The sequence below is a fragment of the Falco cherrug genome, chromosome 9 (genome assembly GCF_023634085.1).
Source record: "Falco cherrug isolate bFalChe1 chromosome 9, bFalChe1.pri, whole genome shotgun sequence".
Lineage (NCBI taxonomy): Eukaryota > Metazoa > Chordata > Aves > Falconiformes > Falconidae > Falco > Falco cherrug.
Window position 1 is genome coordinate 28,531,519 of NC_073705.1, and position 17,445 is coordinate 28,548,963.

The window sequence follows — 17,445 nt, forward strand, 5'->3', positions numbered from 1 at the left end:
ATATCTTTCCTGAGGCCAGGAGAAAGCATGCTGTGCTAAACAATTTAATAATTAAATTGAAGAAGAAAATACCATTGTAATTAACATACAAAGAACCAACATAGCCTAGCTAATCTCATCATGATGAGATCGAATAAAGTAGCATGCGTTTTATGGAGCAATTTAATCTGGCAAGCAATTAATCGTAAGAGCACTAAGTCAAACGAATAGATTTCCCTTTAAGGAGATCACATTCATCATCTGTAATGTACTCTAAACTGCAATTTGTCAGCCAGCCCCTGAATTTTACAGAAGACATTTACAGTCTTCCTTCAGTGTAGAAGTGATCCCTGACTGACAGGAGGGAGTGGCATCAGTCTTTTTGAACCAGCTAGCCTATTAACACTAATAGGTTCTGAATCATTGATGCAGGAAGCAAGTAACTTACAAAAAGCAACTACAAGTTTTTGCAAGCCTTATACTTTAGAAAACACTACAATGGTATTTACCAGACTATTTGAATCATGTCCTAATCCACTGACCAATCCGATCTGACTCAACTCTGTAATGCCCTGGGTCTGGTAACAGCAGTGATGGGGCTAGGGGGGGAATATAGAAATAAAGAAAATAAAATATATAAAAAAATATAAATATCAGCCCTTGCTCATTGAGAGCCTTACCAGTCATCTCTTACCTGGGCTCCTAATGGTGCAAGTCTGGGATTCTGGCTCTCTCCACCCTCTCATACTCTCAGCTACAAGATAATCCTTCCCTGACTAGTCTTAAATTAAATTAGATCAGTTTAGATTGCATCATTCTAACTGATCACAAGGCTGCCCCAGACCCTCAATGCTTTTTATGTTAGAAATGTTTAAAGTTTCACTTCCAACTTTTATTTATTCATGATACCCCCTGCCCATTCCTTCACATTAAAAAATGCCCTGTAGCTTCAGAAACTGTCCTAACATCGCTTCTGTTTCCTGCTACATTAGTAGTGACCACGCATTTTCATTTTGCTGGATTGTGTGTGCTTTGGAAGGAAATCATGATTCTTGTTGCTTGTGTCTGCACCTGTCTCCATCTAGGTTTATCTTTCTAGAAGATGAATTTGAAGGCCGCCTTCTCTTCCTAGGAAAAGTTTTCTATTGAGTATTTTCCCATCTTACTGTGTAGAGGCTGTTTCTGTTCTTCTGCTTGATGCACAGTTTGGATCACAAAGATTAGCAGGCTGAAAGCAATCAACGCTCACATCCTCTAGGTATCCTCAGGCCCAAACTGATTCCCCTCCAAACACAGCACATGCTTTAAAAAAATAAAAAACTTATCAAACAGAAAAACAGGGCCCTAAGAACCATTCAGTGCATCTAAATCTTAACAGGGTCCACTAAACTTTACCAAAAGATGTGTGACAACATTTCACTTCATCTAGAAACCACACAAAGTTCACTCAAGTGAGGCTATGGGCCACATGTGAAAAAAATCTTGCTAGAGATGTACAGGTTCTGCTAGTGCCTTTCTGCCACACTGTCACTCCAAATCAATTCAAAAGACAGGTTTCTTCAGAGTAATGACAGGATGAGACATATGCCTGGCTGCTTTCAGTCCTCTTCCATCCTGATAATTTTCCTTATGCTCTGCTCAGATGGAACGCATGAATGTAAAGTAGCCCCATGCCACACTGAAGTTAAATAAATAGTCCTGGATATAAAGGGAGGTAAAAGAATAATAATAAAAAAATAAAACCATGAGCTATGATCCAGACCAGGTTCAGTTAGTGTCATCTCATTCCAAACACATTTAAAACAAAACTCACATGAAAGTGATTACGAGAAAATACTGCTTTACTGCACTGTCAACAAGAGCATGGGAAAAAAAAATTCTTATAAAAGCAAAATTAATCAAAGTACAGATTTTGGTACTCCAGAGGAAGGGAAAAAAAACCTCACACAAACCCACAGCAAAAAGATTGCTACACTTGAATAAAACAACCTCCTGATGGCTAAGCCTTTAAACTCCTCCGACCTGAACCTAAGGGCACAGTATTGTTTCCTGATGCCTTCCTGCTATATAACATCATAGTTACAATTACACCAATACCGTGTTAAATGACAGCAAGTGCAGGCACAATTCATTTAACAATTAATCTACCCTAGCTATCATTTTCACTTGTCATTAACTGCCTCTTAAATGCCCTCAGTTTCATAACCATAGACTCTTCCTTTAAACATACACACAGGGGAATATGCCATTATAGGCATTATCCAAAGCAGCGCTTTCTGTCCCCATCATCAACCGCAGCATTAATCATACTGAGAATGGTTTCTTCTCACAAATGACTGAGTTGCATAGTTGGATCTCATCAGCAGGATCCAATTTACTGGTAAGTTCACAGGCAGCAGACAATACTGGGCATCTGCAGCAACACATACTGTGAGTCCTCTAGTTTTGCCGAGCACCACAAGCTCCCACTGATTTAAATAAGTGCTGTACTCAGCATCTTTAGCAGTTGGACCTGGAGTTAACATATAGCACAGTGCACTCAAAGAAAACAAGGTTTCTTGCTTCTTTTACCATTTGACCATGCAGTGAAGAGACTGCTCTCTAAAATCAAATGGGTTAGGTTGGAAAGGACCTTTGGAGGTTAGTGGTCCAACTTTACACTCGGCACAGGGCCAGTTAGGCCAGTTGCTCACAACTGTGTTCTGGCAAGATCTGACTAACTCTGAGGACAGAGATTGCTCAACCTCCCTGAGCAATCTGTTCCAGTACTGGATCACCCATGTTGAGAAGAATTTGGGAAGAACCTCCCTTACTGCAATATGACTTATTTTACTTCCCTGCTAAACTTCAGACCTTGGGGCAGTCTTGTTTTGTGGCTTTTCATTTCTGACAGGAGTTTATGCTGAGAGTAGAAGTCACCAAGCGAGGAAAAAAGCAGGTGCTATACAGTGAGAATTGCACAGTCTGCTCCTTAAGGCTCAAGACATCACACATGGGCTAGCCTCAAAGCAACTACAGCTTTCAAATGCTAATAAGCAAAGGAATCAAGAAAAACAGAAAGGTGTAGATCTGCCATATGAGTTTAGAAGGCAATGCCTACCTCAGACAAGCTCATCTCAAATGTCCATGAAAAGTTAATGTCAAGCTCAGATTCCAAATCAGTGTTGCAAAATTATAAGGAGGACATGAAATAATTACAAAAAAGTATAAGTAAAAGCAGTTGGCCTTTGCTCATGTACACTGCCCTGCTTAAGAGGCTCTGGGTTAAGCCTTTTCAGCCACCCCATGAAGGACATTATACAAAGTATATAATATTTATACCCCTCTGTCAGCAGCAAGAGCTTTACATTAATTAACACAATATACAACCTTCTAGAAGAAGGATCCAGTTTAAAATTCCTCATCCAAAGTGTGGGCATCATCACAAGTTTGTTTAGAGTAAAAGACATTTATCCTACCCTCAAAGCACTTACCAGCTACATTTTCTATAGTGGATAGAAACATTTTTTCCACAGTACCCAAAGCCATCACTGAAATCCAGTGTTCTAAAGTTTGAAATCATCCTTCCCTTGGCCAAAAAGGTTGCATTACTTACCATCCCACCCAGACTCAGAAACTTTCCATAATCCAACTAATGAGCAGAAAAATGTCACTGTAATTAACACACAAACTGATGAACTAATTAATCACTAAAGCAGCAACATGAAAAAGCTTTTGGACTTTCCAAGTCTTCTAGCAAGGTCAGGCAAAAGGATGGCCAGGGACCTTTTGAGGTCATTCCACTTTCAGCCACCCTCAAAATCAGACACATTTGAAACCATGCTTTTATATCCTATCAAACAGGACTCCACTGCAGTGAGATGCCTTCAAGGTGTCAGTGATCTGCCCAGCAGCACCCAAGTTCTCACTTCTTGGTCTTGTGGCAGTACTGTCTCGAGCCCAGTACCCAAAGTGAAGCTTTAGGCAATGGTTATGTTGGTATTTCTCTTAACAGCGAGAACAGTTTGCAAAACCCACTCTGCACTATACCAGCACAAGCAAGAGAACATGTGCTTAGACCCCAGCAAAGAGTCACATCAGTGACCACTGATGACAGTGGACAAACTTAAAAAACACTTTACAGCATATTAGCCTAAAACTGGTGTAACAGGTCAGTGCTGCTAAGAGAGGCTGTCCTGTTGTCCCTAATGCCGAGCTGCTTGTACAAATACCTGCTACAGGACTGACACAACCACTCACCTATCAGTATGCAATGAAGGCTTGAGAACTGATCCAGGCTAAAACACATTGTTTTGTTCTTTTTTTGCCTGCCTAGATAGTTTTATCCTGGGTCAGGTCCTCAGTCTCATCCTTTACATGCAGCACAAAGCAGGCTCCTCCCCACAGAAGAGAAGGCAGCAATGAATGGCAGGTGAACCCTCCTGCTCAGCAACACCTCAGTTCGTACCTGCTGCAAGCAATCGTAAAAGCACAGGCTGAGGAAGCATGCGGGGGCAGTTTTGCCAGGGAAACATTCTTCAACTAAACAGTTATCAGCAAGATATCAGAATCAGATTAATTCTGTCATGAGATCACTGTTGATCTGGTTGGCTTTGATTGCTGGGAAGCAGCCAAGCACATGGCCATTTCTGACTGCCAAACCTTCACAGTTAGCACCCCTTAAGACAGGCAACAAAAATCTGATCTCAAAGCTAAGGAAGAAATGGTTATCAGAAGTGTTATATCATCATTTTCTGAATTAATCTTCTAGCTATATTAGAAAAAAAATTAAAGACTAAAAAAGGTAATAACAAAAGGTTGTATTCTGGGATTCCTGAACAGCCAATTTAATTAGAGACCCTAACATAACATCAGTGCTTCAGGTGGTCTGATCTGGACACACAGATATTAAGAGTCCAAAATATTTTCACATTTTGGAAGAAAAAAAAAATAATAAAAAAAATCACACCTCACTTGAGCTCCCTTTTGGGAGCTTTTGGGTGGTTTGGTTTTTGGTTGTTTTTTTTTCCAGGCAGCATTTTACTTTCACCTTAGCGTTGGCTATACCAGCTGCTATTTACTGACTGCTGCAAAGCTAGCTCCTGTGCTGGTAAGGCGAGACAACCTTCTCTGCCTTTGGTGGGAAGAGCTCCTAAAAACCAAGCATCTTAACTTTGGTTTTTATGAGCTCTTCCCACCAAAGCTAGGATGCACAATTCTTTCAACGAACAAAGCCTTAAGATGCCCTCCTCTCACAGTTCCCTGGGAACTGAGCTCCAGACTGATGCAATCTCCAAACAAGACTGCAGTTCTGCAGTCATGCTAAATGTATTATACTCCTTGCTTTCAGTTCAAGATAAGGTAGGTCCTTCATTACCTTCATGAGCAGATGTACTTTGTCAATTTAGTCCTAAAGGAAAAATTAAGAGAATAGGGCATTCACATTTCTGGAGCAAAACCAAATTTTAGCCCCGCCCCCCCCCCCCCCCCCCAGTATAAGATAATAAAAAAATACACATTGGATTTTGAAAAGCTTTTCTTTTTTTTAAAGTACACATCCCACAGCCCAGACTTTCAGAGGGAATAATAATTCTGACTGCTGCTGTGAGCAACAGATTTCTTTTAAACAGAAAACCAGCATTATACTACATTATTTTTCAAGGGATAAAGTTATTATTTAAGCTCACAATTATTTTTACATTGTTTGGGTTATGAAGAAAGCTGCTTAATGTTTTCTCTCCATTAAAGCAAATCTTGAAAGCTAGATTTGAGACCAGTGGAAATCAGACCCTTGTATTTACCCAAAGAATAAAAACAGCATGGGCAAAGTTTCGACAAGCTATAAACAGCTGTTTCAAACTGTGCTTCAATCAGGTTCCAGTAGGGCCAGTTCTTGGGGCCAAGAGAATCTGGTTGCTTCCTGGCTGCATTAGGGCTGCCAGCGAAGATGTTGACTGTAAGGTTGAAATCTATCAATTAGGAATTGAACTCAGGCCAGGCACAGTACCAGAGAAATAATTAAGATTGTTCTCATAAACGAGATGAAACAATACGGCCATTCAAAGTGAGAAACCAGCAGACCTTTTTGGATTTTGTGCTGCAATGAAAACCCTGACATGTTTACAAGACTGCACCTCAGCTTTGCAGCACATGCTTTAATGCATTACTGAGCTCATACTTAACTTGTCTGTGCCCAGCAAGGGGATTCAAGACCAAAATATCTGCAAACAAGTCAGAAAAATAACTTCTGACCAATAAACACCAGATCTACTTCTGAAATAAACCAAAACCATTCCCAATGCTAACACATTCTCCAGTATTTTTCTTTCTACAGAAAAAAGTATTTGCCAAGCAAAATGAGAATTTCTTGCCTAGTGCCACACTTCTTCGGACCAGGCAGTACAAGTCACATAAATGAAGAGGACATCACAATCACTCTGAGAAGCCTCTTTCACTTTTCTCCTCTACTGACTGTTCTCCCAAAGCTCCAAACCTGAATTTACCAGCACAAAAGCTGAAAAACAATATAATTCCAAAGCTGAATGAACTGCTTTCAAGAAAAAAATTGCTAGCAGCTTAACTAACTCCATCTTGTAAGCCCACAATCTGCACCCATGAATCCAGTAAATGAAATCCACAGACAGGAATTCCCCTACTCGCAGGACAGTTCTGCTTGATACAGAGTAGATGAAATCAGGGTTGCAGTACCTCAGTAATGGAGTAACGTTTCTCAGCACACTTTGCTAAGTAGCCGACAGATCTGGACTAACTTTCCAAAACTTTCAGTTTTCAAGGAAGAAATGTTTCCCACAAAACGGCCAAAGGTTCAGAAGTGGGTAAACTCTGCAGTGACACGCCCACCTTATGAGAATCACATAAACTAAGATACTTGCTGAACTTAGGAAGAGACTGCCAAACAGTGACTGCTGCAGTTTCCTTTCTGCCCATCAAACAATCCTCCCTGGAACAGATGCCTCACCTCTACAGCAATCCTTGCAGAGCAGCTGAAATACAGAAGTGGATCCTTCTGCAAGTTCCCTCTTAAAAAGCCAACCTGTTGGTTTTTTGACATGAAGAAAGGAGATGAAAGTGGACGATACAATTGCAGACATTGGAAAAAAAGCTAAGAAAGTCAGTTAAGCAAGGCTGCCATCCTGGGAATAAATCACTTCAAGTTCATCCCTACCCCAATCCAAAAAGCATTGCTTGCTTTGAGGATGAAATTTTAGAGAGAAAGCAATCCCTGCAGCATAGCTATCAAGTGCATTGTAGAAAGCAAGCCACGGCTATGGCATCTCAGATGGAGGAATTTATCTGCCATACAAACACCTTTGCTCAAAATCAGCATCTGCTCCAGAATCTTCAGTCACCACACACAAAAAAATACAACTAAATTAATCCTCAAAAAAACCTGCTGCGGGGTGGGAAGAGTAATAGTCTTGATGTTGTCAGAGTCCCTTCCCAGGCAGCAGTGACTGAAATGGATGCTACTGGCAGAAAGAAGGAAGGTGACCTGGGTTGCACCTGACTTGCTGAACCACACTGCTGTGTTAGTGGAACTGGTCCATACGATGCCACTCAACAGATCAGCTTTCTGGATCTGGGCCAGTGGCAGAGACAACATTTAATTAAGCCACTGCATGAATGAGAAAGAATGAAGGAAAATTATAGCAGAATGAAATTGGCTACAGCTCTGTGAGAGAAACAGACCAAGATGAATCAGCTAGTAAATAAAGAGCAATAACTGAAAATTAACACCACTGTCTCAAGAAGAAATCAGCTGATGTAAAAGAAATGAATCACTTAAGTTACATGACTAGAGAAAAGCCCTAAATATTAATAAAAATACTGGAAGCATGGGTAGAGTGCCGTGAAAAGATGAAACGATGCACCCTGGATAGGATTGCTTCTTTCTTTCTTTCTTTTTTTTCTGTTAATGTGTCACAATGGCCTGGAAGTGAGGTCTTTCCCTTTCAATCCACCTGCTTCCTCTGTTCAGGTGCCAGCTAATGCTGTTACATCAAAATCTGTTGCTCCTCGGAAACAAACTTTCCCCAGCAGAATACTGCAAGGTCAAGTAAAAAACAAGCAGTGGTAGCAGATGAACTCTGAGTAACTAAGCTCTGCTGTGACAACTATGGTATTCCAGGAACAGTTCTGCTGTGCCAGAGTCCCTGTGTGACAAGAAAAGCATGAAACAAGAAGCACATGAAAGGACAAGAAGGATCTACTACCTGTGCTCTTTCAATGAGTGATGTGATTACAAGTCACTAGAAAAGGTCTAGAACCAAGCCAGAATCCTCAGCTACAATCCACTTTCAGATTTTCAGCATCATAACTTTTTCAGGCTATCACCTGAAAACTGTGATGAACTAATTCTTCAAATAGCTTACATGCATAAAGCTTGGAAGTTTTCTTACAGCTTTTTAGTAAAAATTTGACCCTTAATCTTAGCAAAATTGTATTAGGATTCTAAAGTACCAATAAAAAAAACACCTGAGTTTCTCTTTGGGTTTTGTTGCCTTTTTTATTAAAAAAGTAATAATAAAAAATTGTTGACTGTCTTGTACTAGCCTGTGAGCTGAGCTCAGATTGATTAGCAGTGACAGCATGTCAGAGGTCATTACCATTAAACACACCTCAGTGAACAATTCAATGGAGTTATTCCACCAGTGGTAGCCCTCACAAGTGGGTGTAAGAATCACAGGGAATGAACTCTGGGCTAACCTGCATGCCTGAGCACCCTCTGCTGCTCAGCAACACTGACCTGAGACAAGCAGTTCTGCACAGTCCCTTAGTCCCAGGATTACCTACACACCCAGGGCAACACTGCTGCTGGCAGCTGCTGCTGAGAGGAGTAATACCTGAGCACCCTTAACCAACACTTGGGGTTCACCTCCGAGACCTTGGAAACAAGCAAGTGGCTTGGTCTTTTCAGCTTGGAAATTATGGCTTTAGATCAGCCCACTGTCAAGGGCAAGATGCTTGTTTACGTGGGATTTTTTAACATATATACACATGCATATATTTATGTATAAGTATTTGTATATACACATATTCATATACATGATACACATTCATATATGTGCGTACACATATAGCATACAAATATCCACATTTTATATATATATACACATAGATTTTCTTGACCATTTATTTTCATAAACAGGCTTTAAGCCTGCCCTCCCTTTTTCATTCTCATATTGGCAAGAAACGTGTGTGTGTGTCTCTATTATGTCTGTACAGAGCAGGAGAGGGAAGAAGTATGTATGTGTATATATATATATATAAAAAAAATACATATTTTGTACAGATTCTCAGCTGACTGTAATCCATAGGCTTCCACGCCATTCAGAAGCACTTATCTACTAGCAGGTCCCCTTTCAGGTATCCTGTAAATGCTGCAGCCACCCATCACAGTATGACTAGGTCAGCAGCATTTAGCTCTTCTCTCCCCATGAAGAGATGCTAAACTCCTTGCAGTAAAGCAGAACAATGCTGAAGGTACTACACAGACGGCTTGCAGCCACTCACTTTCTAACAAATATCTGAATGAAACCTCCTCCTCTGTCAAGGTTTTCAATAAGTGCAGTTCTACGGAGTGTTGGTAATTTAACATGAGCTATAGCTTCAAAGCAGGGATGCCAGGTATCCTGCGACAAACAAGCACAGCCCAATCTGGCCTTCTTTCACCTAAGTAAAATCATAAACAAGCCTTCAGAGTGTTCCTGCCCAGACTGGCAGCAAACATAACCACTTTATACACATACACACAATGCTTTAAGTGCTCCTCCCAAGTGCCCAGTCTCTCCCTTATGACCCCAAAAGCAGCCTTGGGAGAAGCAGCACCTCCTGTAAAAAAAAAAAAAAAAGGAGTATCACACAGAGTGGCTTATGTGAAACAAAAGTAGCTGCAAGATGGAAGAGTGACTGAAAGCACCCAAGTGAGGATTGCAGCATATGCTACTACAGCACATAAACACCTTAAAAAAAAAAAAAAAAAAATCTATCACCCAGTTCCATATTACAAGCTTACTCTCTGCTTGTTAAAAGCATTTCAGTGAGAAAAACAAAATTACTTTAAAAATTATGATGGGACTCAGTTTCAGACAATGAAGAAATTAATCTATTTATTCACCTTGGAAAAAAACTGATCAGGATAAAGTCTATTAAAAGAATACAGGGATTCCGCTGCCACCTTCCTCACTGTGTAAGCAATCAGAAGATGCCCCCCTGAACCCTGCATTAATAAAATTCTCACTAAATTCAAACCTGCACAATGTTATCTTAAAGAGGCTCATTAGCTTAAAAAAAATTACTTGTCTCAAAATGTGCTTATTTCCTCATAGGTGAGAAGGTGAGTTTTCAAACCACTAACTGCTGCAGCTTCTTATTTCAACCCCATCGGTGCTGCAGCTATATCTTGCAGTCCATCATGTCTCAATTATTTATGTAAACCACAGACACAAATTCACAGATAGAAGTTATAATCACTATTATGGGATAGGACAGCAATAGGAAGCACTCATTCCAGTATGATATGGAAGATTTCAGACAGGTTAGGCTATCATTACTCTGTCTTCTTCAAATTTTCATTTTCTTTAGGTCAGACAGAAATTATGAATAGTCTGTAAAAAGGAAAGGTATGAAGAGAAGGTAGGAATAGCCTCCCCATCTCTTTATACTCAAAAAGAACATTTGTGACTGCTCTTTTCACTGCAGTAAGGACTAGAAGAATCAGATAATCAGCAACAGCAAAACTCGATCAGAGTGCCTAGTGGAAAATAGGGTCCAATTTAAAAGTACAGTTAATACCATAATAGGATACACAAAGTGGGATCTCTCTCTGCAGTTGAGTCTAAACAAGAATGTGTCAAAGATTCTCCAGGTATTACTCATCCTGACTCTGTATTACGACCTCGCCAAGCCAGCACTGCAGGGTGCAAGCAGGACTGTTTTTTGTCTCTCCCCAACAGTTACTCCTGTAACATAAATGCATTGCAGCCTTGAAAAATTGAAAATAACTCACCACTCCTCTCCTGACAGAAATACACATAAGGTTGTACGCTAGGATTTAAAACACTTGCTAAAGCCCACCACATGCATGCACACACAGATGTTTTTACATTTGTAATCTTTCCCAGCAAAAGCCTTGGGATAAGGAAATGACAATTTTGATTTATTTCTTTTTAAATAGCTGTTGTAATGAGATAAAGATATAAACCAAAGCATGACTTTGCACTGCACTGTTACAGCAAAAAGCAGGTAACCATGGCTCATAAAAAACAAACAACTTTCCAGAACGATGGAACAAGCTGAAAGAAAAATCCAATGTGAGATGGACTGCTCTATACTCACTCCCTTCATGGCAAAGGCATCCCAAAAAGAAACAGTACACTGAGACCACTCTAAGGGGAAGCCAAAGGGGCATAAACAAACAGCCAATGGGAAGCTAAGCCCGATTCAAACCGGTACACCTTTATCAACGCATAAAATAATTACAACTTATGATAATACTATCATTCAGTAATATACTGTGTTCCTTTATGAAAGCCATCAGTCTGATAGCCTCAAACTGTTTCTTCTTCTCAAGCATCCTCTCTTCCTTTTCTCATTGGTGATTTGGGCTTGCAACATCTCCATGACTCTCTGCAACATGGTGTCACAAGTGTGTGCGCACAAGGCTCCACTTTGTACTCCTAGTCCAACACCAGAAGAAAACACACCAGCCCTAGTATTAAGTGCTCCTACAAACACTGCTGCAGAAGTGGGACAACCAACAGACCAGGACAAAATGGTCTTTCTGAACAGACTGCAAAAAACTTCAGACCTTGAAAAGCTCAAGGCATTCCTTGAAGAATTATTATCTTGCCCTTTTGCTTCATAAATTCAGTCTTTAGGCCAAAATGGGAGTATTACATTATCACAGGCCCTTCACTTCATCCATTTTCCCTGTATTGAGATGAGTCTTTTGGAACTTTCTAAAGCATGTTCTTGCAAAAAAACAGGCATCTAGTTGTTCTCTAGTCACCACTTCGAATCATCACACTGTCAATCACCTTCACAAAAGGACAGTACCTCTGGATTTCTCCAGCTTCCAACAAGTGGCTGCTCTAAAACCTATTCACTTAAAGAACCATTCAAATGCAGTATTTTTACTGTGAGAAGAAAACAAACCGGTAGACAAACTACCTGCCCTCTCTCCCCACCCCACCCCCTTTTTTTTTTTTTTTGAGGGAAGCAGGGAAATGGGGCAAGTCAGACATGCTAATCCCTCTCTAGGCCTCAAATCATCTCTAATTTAGACCTTTTCTAATTTCACGGAATTAAAAGAAGTCATTCATGAAAACTTCTAAGGCTAGTGGAAGACTACATGAAATTTTAACACACATGAGCAGCTGGGTGGAGCAGGGGACAGCTACCAGAAGCCTAGAAGACAAACATGTTATAGGGTTTGCTAGTTGTAGGCAGCACCATGCACTTAACATGTATGTTACATGCTGCCCAGGGAGAGTTGTCACTGTGCCAGTTTTTTGGTTTTATCTTGTCTCAGTTGCATGCTGATCTTTACAAAAGTACCTGTTAAGCAACAGAACATGAGCCAACGCAACAACTTGGCTGCACAAACCAGAGGTGAGCACAAACCCTCTGTGACCACTTGCTTTTTTTATCTCTTTCCTGTTTAGGCTTCTCTCCCTGGGTGTACAGAGAATTCCCAGGGCAGACAATTTGTGTCACATTAAATGACATTAATTTGCCAACAGCTATCTGTTCTGCTGCTTCACTTTGAGTGCATTATCATCCCACAAACACTCATTTATATCTGTTCACAAAAAATAAAAAGACTAGTAGCAAAATAAATCTGGAACCATATGTGGCGTTATTAAGCTTACAGACTTACTAAGGGAACCTTTAAGGTGGTTTACAGACACATAAGATGTATATTGACTTGCAAGATGCCCTCAGAGAGTTTGTCCTACACAATCTCTTTTGTAGTGAGGAAAATGACAAGTACTAGCAATGCAGCAGTACTGAGCTATGTGGTGTTGCATAGACACCAAGTGTCTGGAGTGACAAGTGATAGGTATTTTTTCAGTATAAATAATTTTATCTTTTATGGTTTGTTTACAAGCCAGAGATACACAGTAAATTTTCTCTCTCAACATTCTTCCATTTTCCAATCAATCAGATCCATAAACCTCTTGCCAAGTACCCAGCTTGGTCAGTACTAGCTGCTTCAAGAAGCCAGGAAAAGAAATTATTGCTGTCATGAAGGAATACAGCACATACGTATTCTTTAGCCTTACAAGTAGAGCATAACTTCTGCCCTTGAACACGAGGAAGGCGTTTAAGAGAATATTGAAATGTCCTTAAATAATCAGTTTTAAACACACACAAAACCCTTGCAATGTTAAAACAGGCCTCAAATCTGCTTATTACAGCTGGCTTATAGTTCCCTTCCTAGCTTTATAGAATTGCAGTAGAATCACACAACAGAAATCCATTAGGTCTGCAATTGCTCTGCCAGCACAATATTGTTCTCTACCGTATAACTTCTCCCAAGAATGCTGTGAGGATTAATTCATTACAGCTTGTGCCATGCTTTGAAAGCACTCGGTCTACAGAAGAGCAGAGAGAATTATTAGAGAGAGGACAATCAAACCCTGGTGATCCTCTTTTTATCCCAGTGGGCCCCGTTTAGAACAGCAATTTAGCTCAACAAAGAGAACAAATTCAAAATCAAATTCAATACAACAACGTGAAAGCGTCACGATAAGAATGCAGTCACACAGGACACAAGAATCTTAAAAATGGTTATTAACTTCTACTTCTTACCTAATATTGACTAAGGCATGGGTCACCTTGCTTGCAGGCTCTTTCCATTGACCAGCATTGGTAGACAGCCTTAGAACTGAAAGGAAAAGAGTTAATCGTGTTGGCACAGAACTGGAATTTTTCTAATCCAAAATGTCAAAAAAATCTGATTTGGTGAGATGGCAGTCCAGGAGCCACATCAAAACAAGGTAATCTTTGAGACTATCTGTGATCCAGGGCACAAGTCCCCTTCAAAGCCCATCTAAGAAACATAAGGAACACAGAAGAGGTGAGCAGAACAAAATAATAGCTGGGAGGCAGGAAGCAGGGCGAATAGAAGAGCCTAGGCTCTTCTGCTTTCATCACCACATATTAAAGTTCATTTCCCCCAGAAATAGGGCAGCATCCCAGGTCTAGGATACCTTTTATTCCACACACCGCTGTCCTCTGGCTCCTGTTTATGCAAGATTCCATCTGAGCTGGACTACATCCTGCAATTTAAACCCACCCCAGCAGCGAAAGATTCTTTACCTCCCTGTTTATCTGGAACTGCAGAGAGGAATTACACACCAGCCTAGGGAAAAACACTCCCTGTAGGAATGAGGGTGGTGTTCTGTTGCACAGATGGTTGCTGACAGACTTAGGAGGAGATCTTAAAACATTCTGCAACAGGAAGTTGTTCTAGGGAAGCCAATTCTTTTCTGCCAGAGTACCAAAAATATTTATTTTGGTCAGAATGTGTAGCGTGTCTATGGTGGCAGTTACGTGCACATATCTTGGTAAGTACCAAAACAATAACAGATCCTGTAGTAAATGTTTGGATTAATTTCCATATTGCCTGAATAGAAAGGAATTTTCTAGGAATTTGTATATACAGGATTTTCCACAAGAAACATTCATCCTTGACTCAGAAGTGAAGGAACAACACATCACCCAAATTTAGGATTGTCTAGAAACACAGATGCTACAAGTGAGTCCATAAGCACAGTGGCTGCAGACTCATTCTTATTATTGCATGACAGAAGCCTTCAGTCATGCAAATCTGGATAAAGTTCAGATTCAGGACAAGAAAAACAAATAAAAAAGGCAATTAGATTCCACCTCCACTCCCAACACAGGAAGTTTTAGCCACATTAACAGGAACGCTAAAGGACTGCGAGTAACTTTCTCATCTGTGCTAACAAACGTTCCAAGGTTAGGGGACGGTAGTCCCAGTGATATGGACTGACAAGCAAAGAGAATTTGTCAGGACACCTGGTTAAACTGTGGTGTTCATCAGCTTGAGACAGTGCTACCTTCCTTCTCACTTCCTAGTGCTACCACTACATGCCATCTGCAGAAAGAGATGTCAGCTCTGAGTAACATTATTTTGTCAAACAGTATTACAGTACTTTAATATCTGAAGTAATGTATTCAAAGAAGGTTTCCATTCACGCATCTACAACATTAATCCAAAGGGGTTTGCTCTGTGTAGCAGGATAGAAAACATTCATGTGACAAATGAATTGTTTCAACAGGTCAGATGCACCTATAGCAGCCCAGCTGAGTAGGTATTTGAGTGCATTACTCTTCCATTCCACTCTCCTTCAGCTTCCACAGGAGATGGGTTTGAAAAATTGCAGGCTAATAAAAGAACCTCATCTTACTAGTTGCAATTCTGGGAGTAGGAAATGGGTTAGCAAAAAATCTCAGTTGCTCAGCGAGCACGACAATGGCCAAGTGATCCCTTACATAACAGATGAAAAACCGCAGGAAGTTTGTACAAAAGGGCATTTTTGCTTGCAGTTGGCAGGGAGTACTTGGTTACTTTTATTTAGGTGAGGATGGTTCTCTCGCATGTCAGAAGAGTGCTGTGACCAACTCTGTGTCTCCCAATGCCCTTTCACTCCCCTTACATGCTTATATTAACTCCTGTTGTTCACTGGGGATCATGCTGAGAAGGGAGCAGGGGGTGAACGGGAGAAAGGTCCTTCTAGAATAAAGCAAACAAACAACAGAGCTATATTCTTTTCTTCACACCTTCAAGTACGCTGGCATTACAGCAGTGCCACTGCAGCTGTCCTTGGCTGCAGGCTCCTGTGTATACGCTGCCTGATTATGTGTCCATGAATTCCTTGCTCTCCTTTGTTCTTCTTTTCCCTGCTGGGTCTCACTTGGTGGCATTCCAGCATGCCTGCCTCTCTTTGAAGGATGGCAGCTTCTCCCTGTTTTGCCAGTAGGCACATTCTTCAGGCCAGTGATTCACTTGTCATTGCAAGCAGGTTTATGAGGGCTGTTTTCTTGGTTTGTTTTGGCAATGAGAATAGTAGATGTAATAATGTCTAGCACAACAAGCTTCTTATTGTAAGTTTATCAAATTCTTTTCCAAGTTCTTGTTTGCATTGAGTGTTTCTCTGTGCTGGCTGGTTCTGTAGCATGTACCTGCCTTCTGACTTGAAACTGTCCAATGTAATAGACACAAATTACATGAACATGCTTAAAATACCACATTACCCAGTTGTGCCTACAAATTTGTGTTTCCAACCACAGTAACTTGCTGCTAGAGATGCAATGGGTCTGTTCCTGTTTTTTTCTGACTAAAACAAGAAAAATTATCCCTTTAACAAGTTTAGCCCTCTCTCAGTCCTTAATTTATATTAATAATTAATAACTAGGACAAAACATGTCCTAGTACAAAAAAAAAACGTGTCCAGTCACCAAGACACACATCAGTAGCAGTAGGACAGAAAACCACCCAACACAAAACGCCCCTCCACCACCACCTCACTTCCAGTCAGCAGTGGTCCTGACCAGTCAGGAGGTACTCACCCATAGAATAAAGGTTGTCAAAATTCTGATGCATCCGAATGATTTCATAATACAGCTCATCATAGCTGCTGGGAGTGGGAAGAAAGGTGTCTCCGTAAGTGATGAACATGTTGAACAGGTTCACAACCTATACAAGGAAGTGAAAAATTACAACAGGAGTATTTAGCCAAAATCTGTTCTGCAACAGAAAGAATACAAACTATGTTCAAAACCTTCAAAGAAATAGCTCTCAGGTGCATTACACAGTATTGCATTACTTCATTGCTTTATCTATTATTTTCCTTAACAGTACAGAAGAGACAGACGAGAAGCTTAAATACTGTCATAGCTGGGGGGCCAGGAAAACAGGTTCCTATTCTTTTTTTATACAAAGGGCCACAGAACAAGAAAAAACATTACCAAGTCTGGAAAATTAAACTAAGCCTTTCCCCACATAGACTTGTTTATTTCAATAAGCAGACCCTACAGTGAGTCTTAAGCACTTCCCTTTCCAATCATCCAGCGAAACCAACCACAATGATATTCCTCCACTGTGTGGCTTTGTTCTGCTATCTCCTTACCAGAACCCTGGCTTCTTTCTTAAGATTCATTCAAGATTACATTGTTTAAAATAAGAGGATGTTTTTTCTGTACTCACCATAAGTGCAAGGGTGAAGATGTTGTGCTTGGCAAGCAACACAGTCTCATTGGACATGAGGAACTTCAACAAGTTGATCAAAGCTAGAAGAAAATAATACATGTTCTTTAAATAAAGTTAAAAGCAAAGCCATTCTTAAGTCAAACACAGGTGCATTTTCATTATCTAGTATAAACTAACCTAAATGCCAGCTGCTTACCTCCCAGAAATATATCAATTTACAGGGA

The 17,445-nt window shown here is 40.4% G+C and overlaps 1 protein-coding gene across 3 annotated transcripts in view; it reads right to left on the minus strand.

Moving 5' to 3' along the window:
- Window positions 1-17,445, minus strand: part of ARMH3 (armadillo like helical domain containing 3) — a 128,885-nt gene that overhangs the window by 56,527 nt on the left and 54,913 nt on the right. For 2 of the 3 annotated variants that reach the window (XM_055719906.1, XM_055719905.1), the window contains 3 exons: window positions 17,219-17,301; window positions 16,582-16,708; window positions 13,795-13,870 (listed from right to left, as the gene is read on the minus strand). In XM_055719906.1, the coding sequence (XP_055575881.1) occupies window positions 13,795-13,870; window positions 16,582-16,708; window positions 17,219-17,301 (286 nt within the window). Of the gene's footprint in view, window positions 1-9,283; window positions 9,811-13,794; window positions 13,871-16,581; window positions 16,709-17,218; window positions 17,302-17,445 lie in introns of those variants that run through there. The other variant, XM_055719907.1, reaches the window with a different exon arrangement.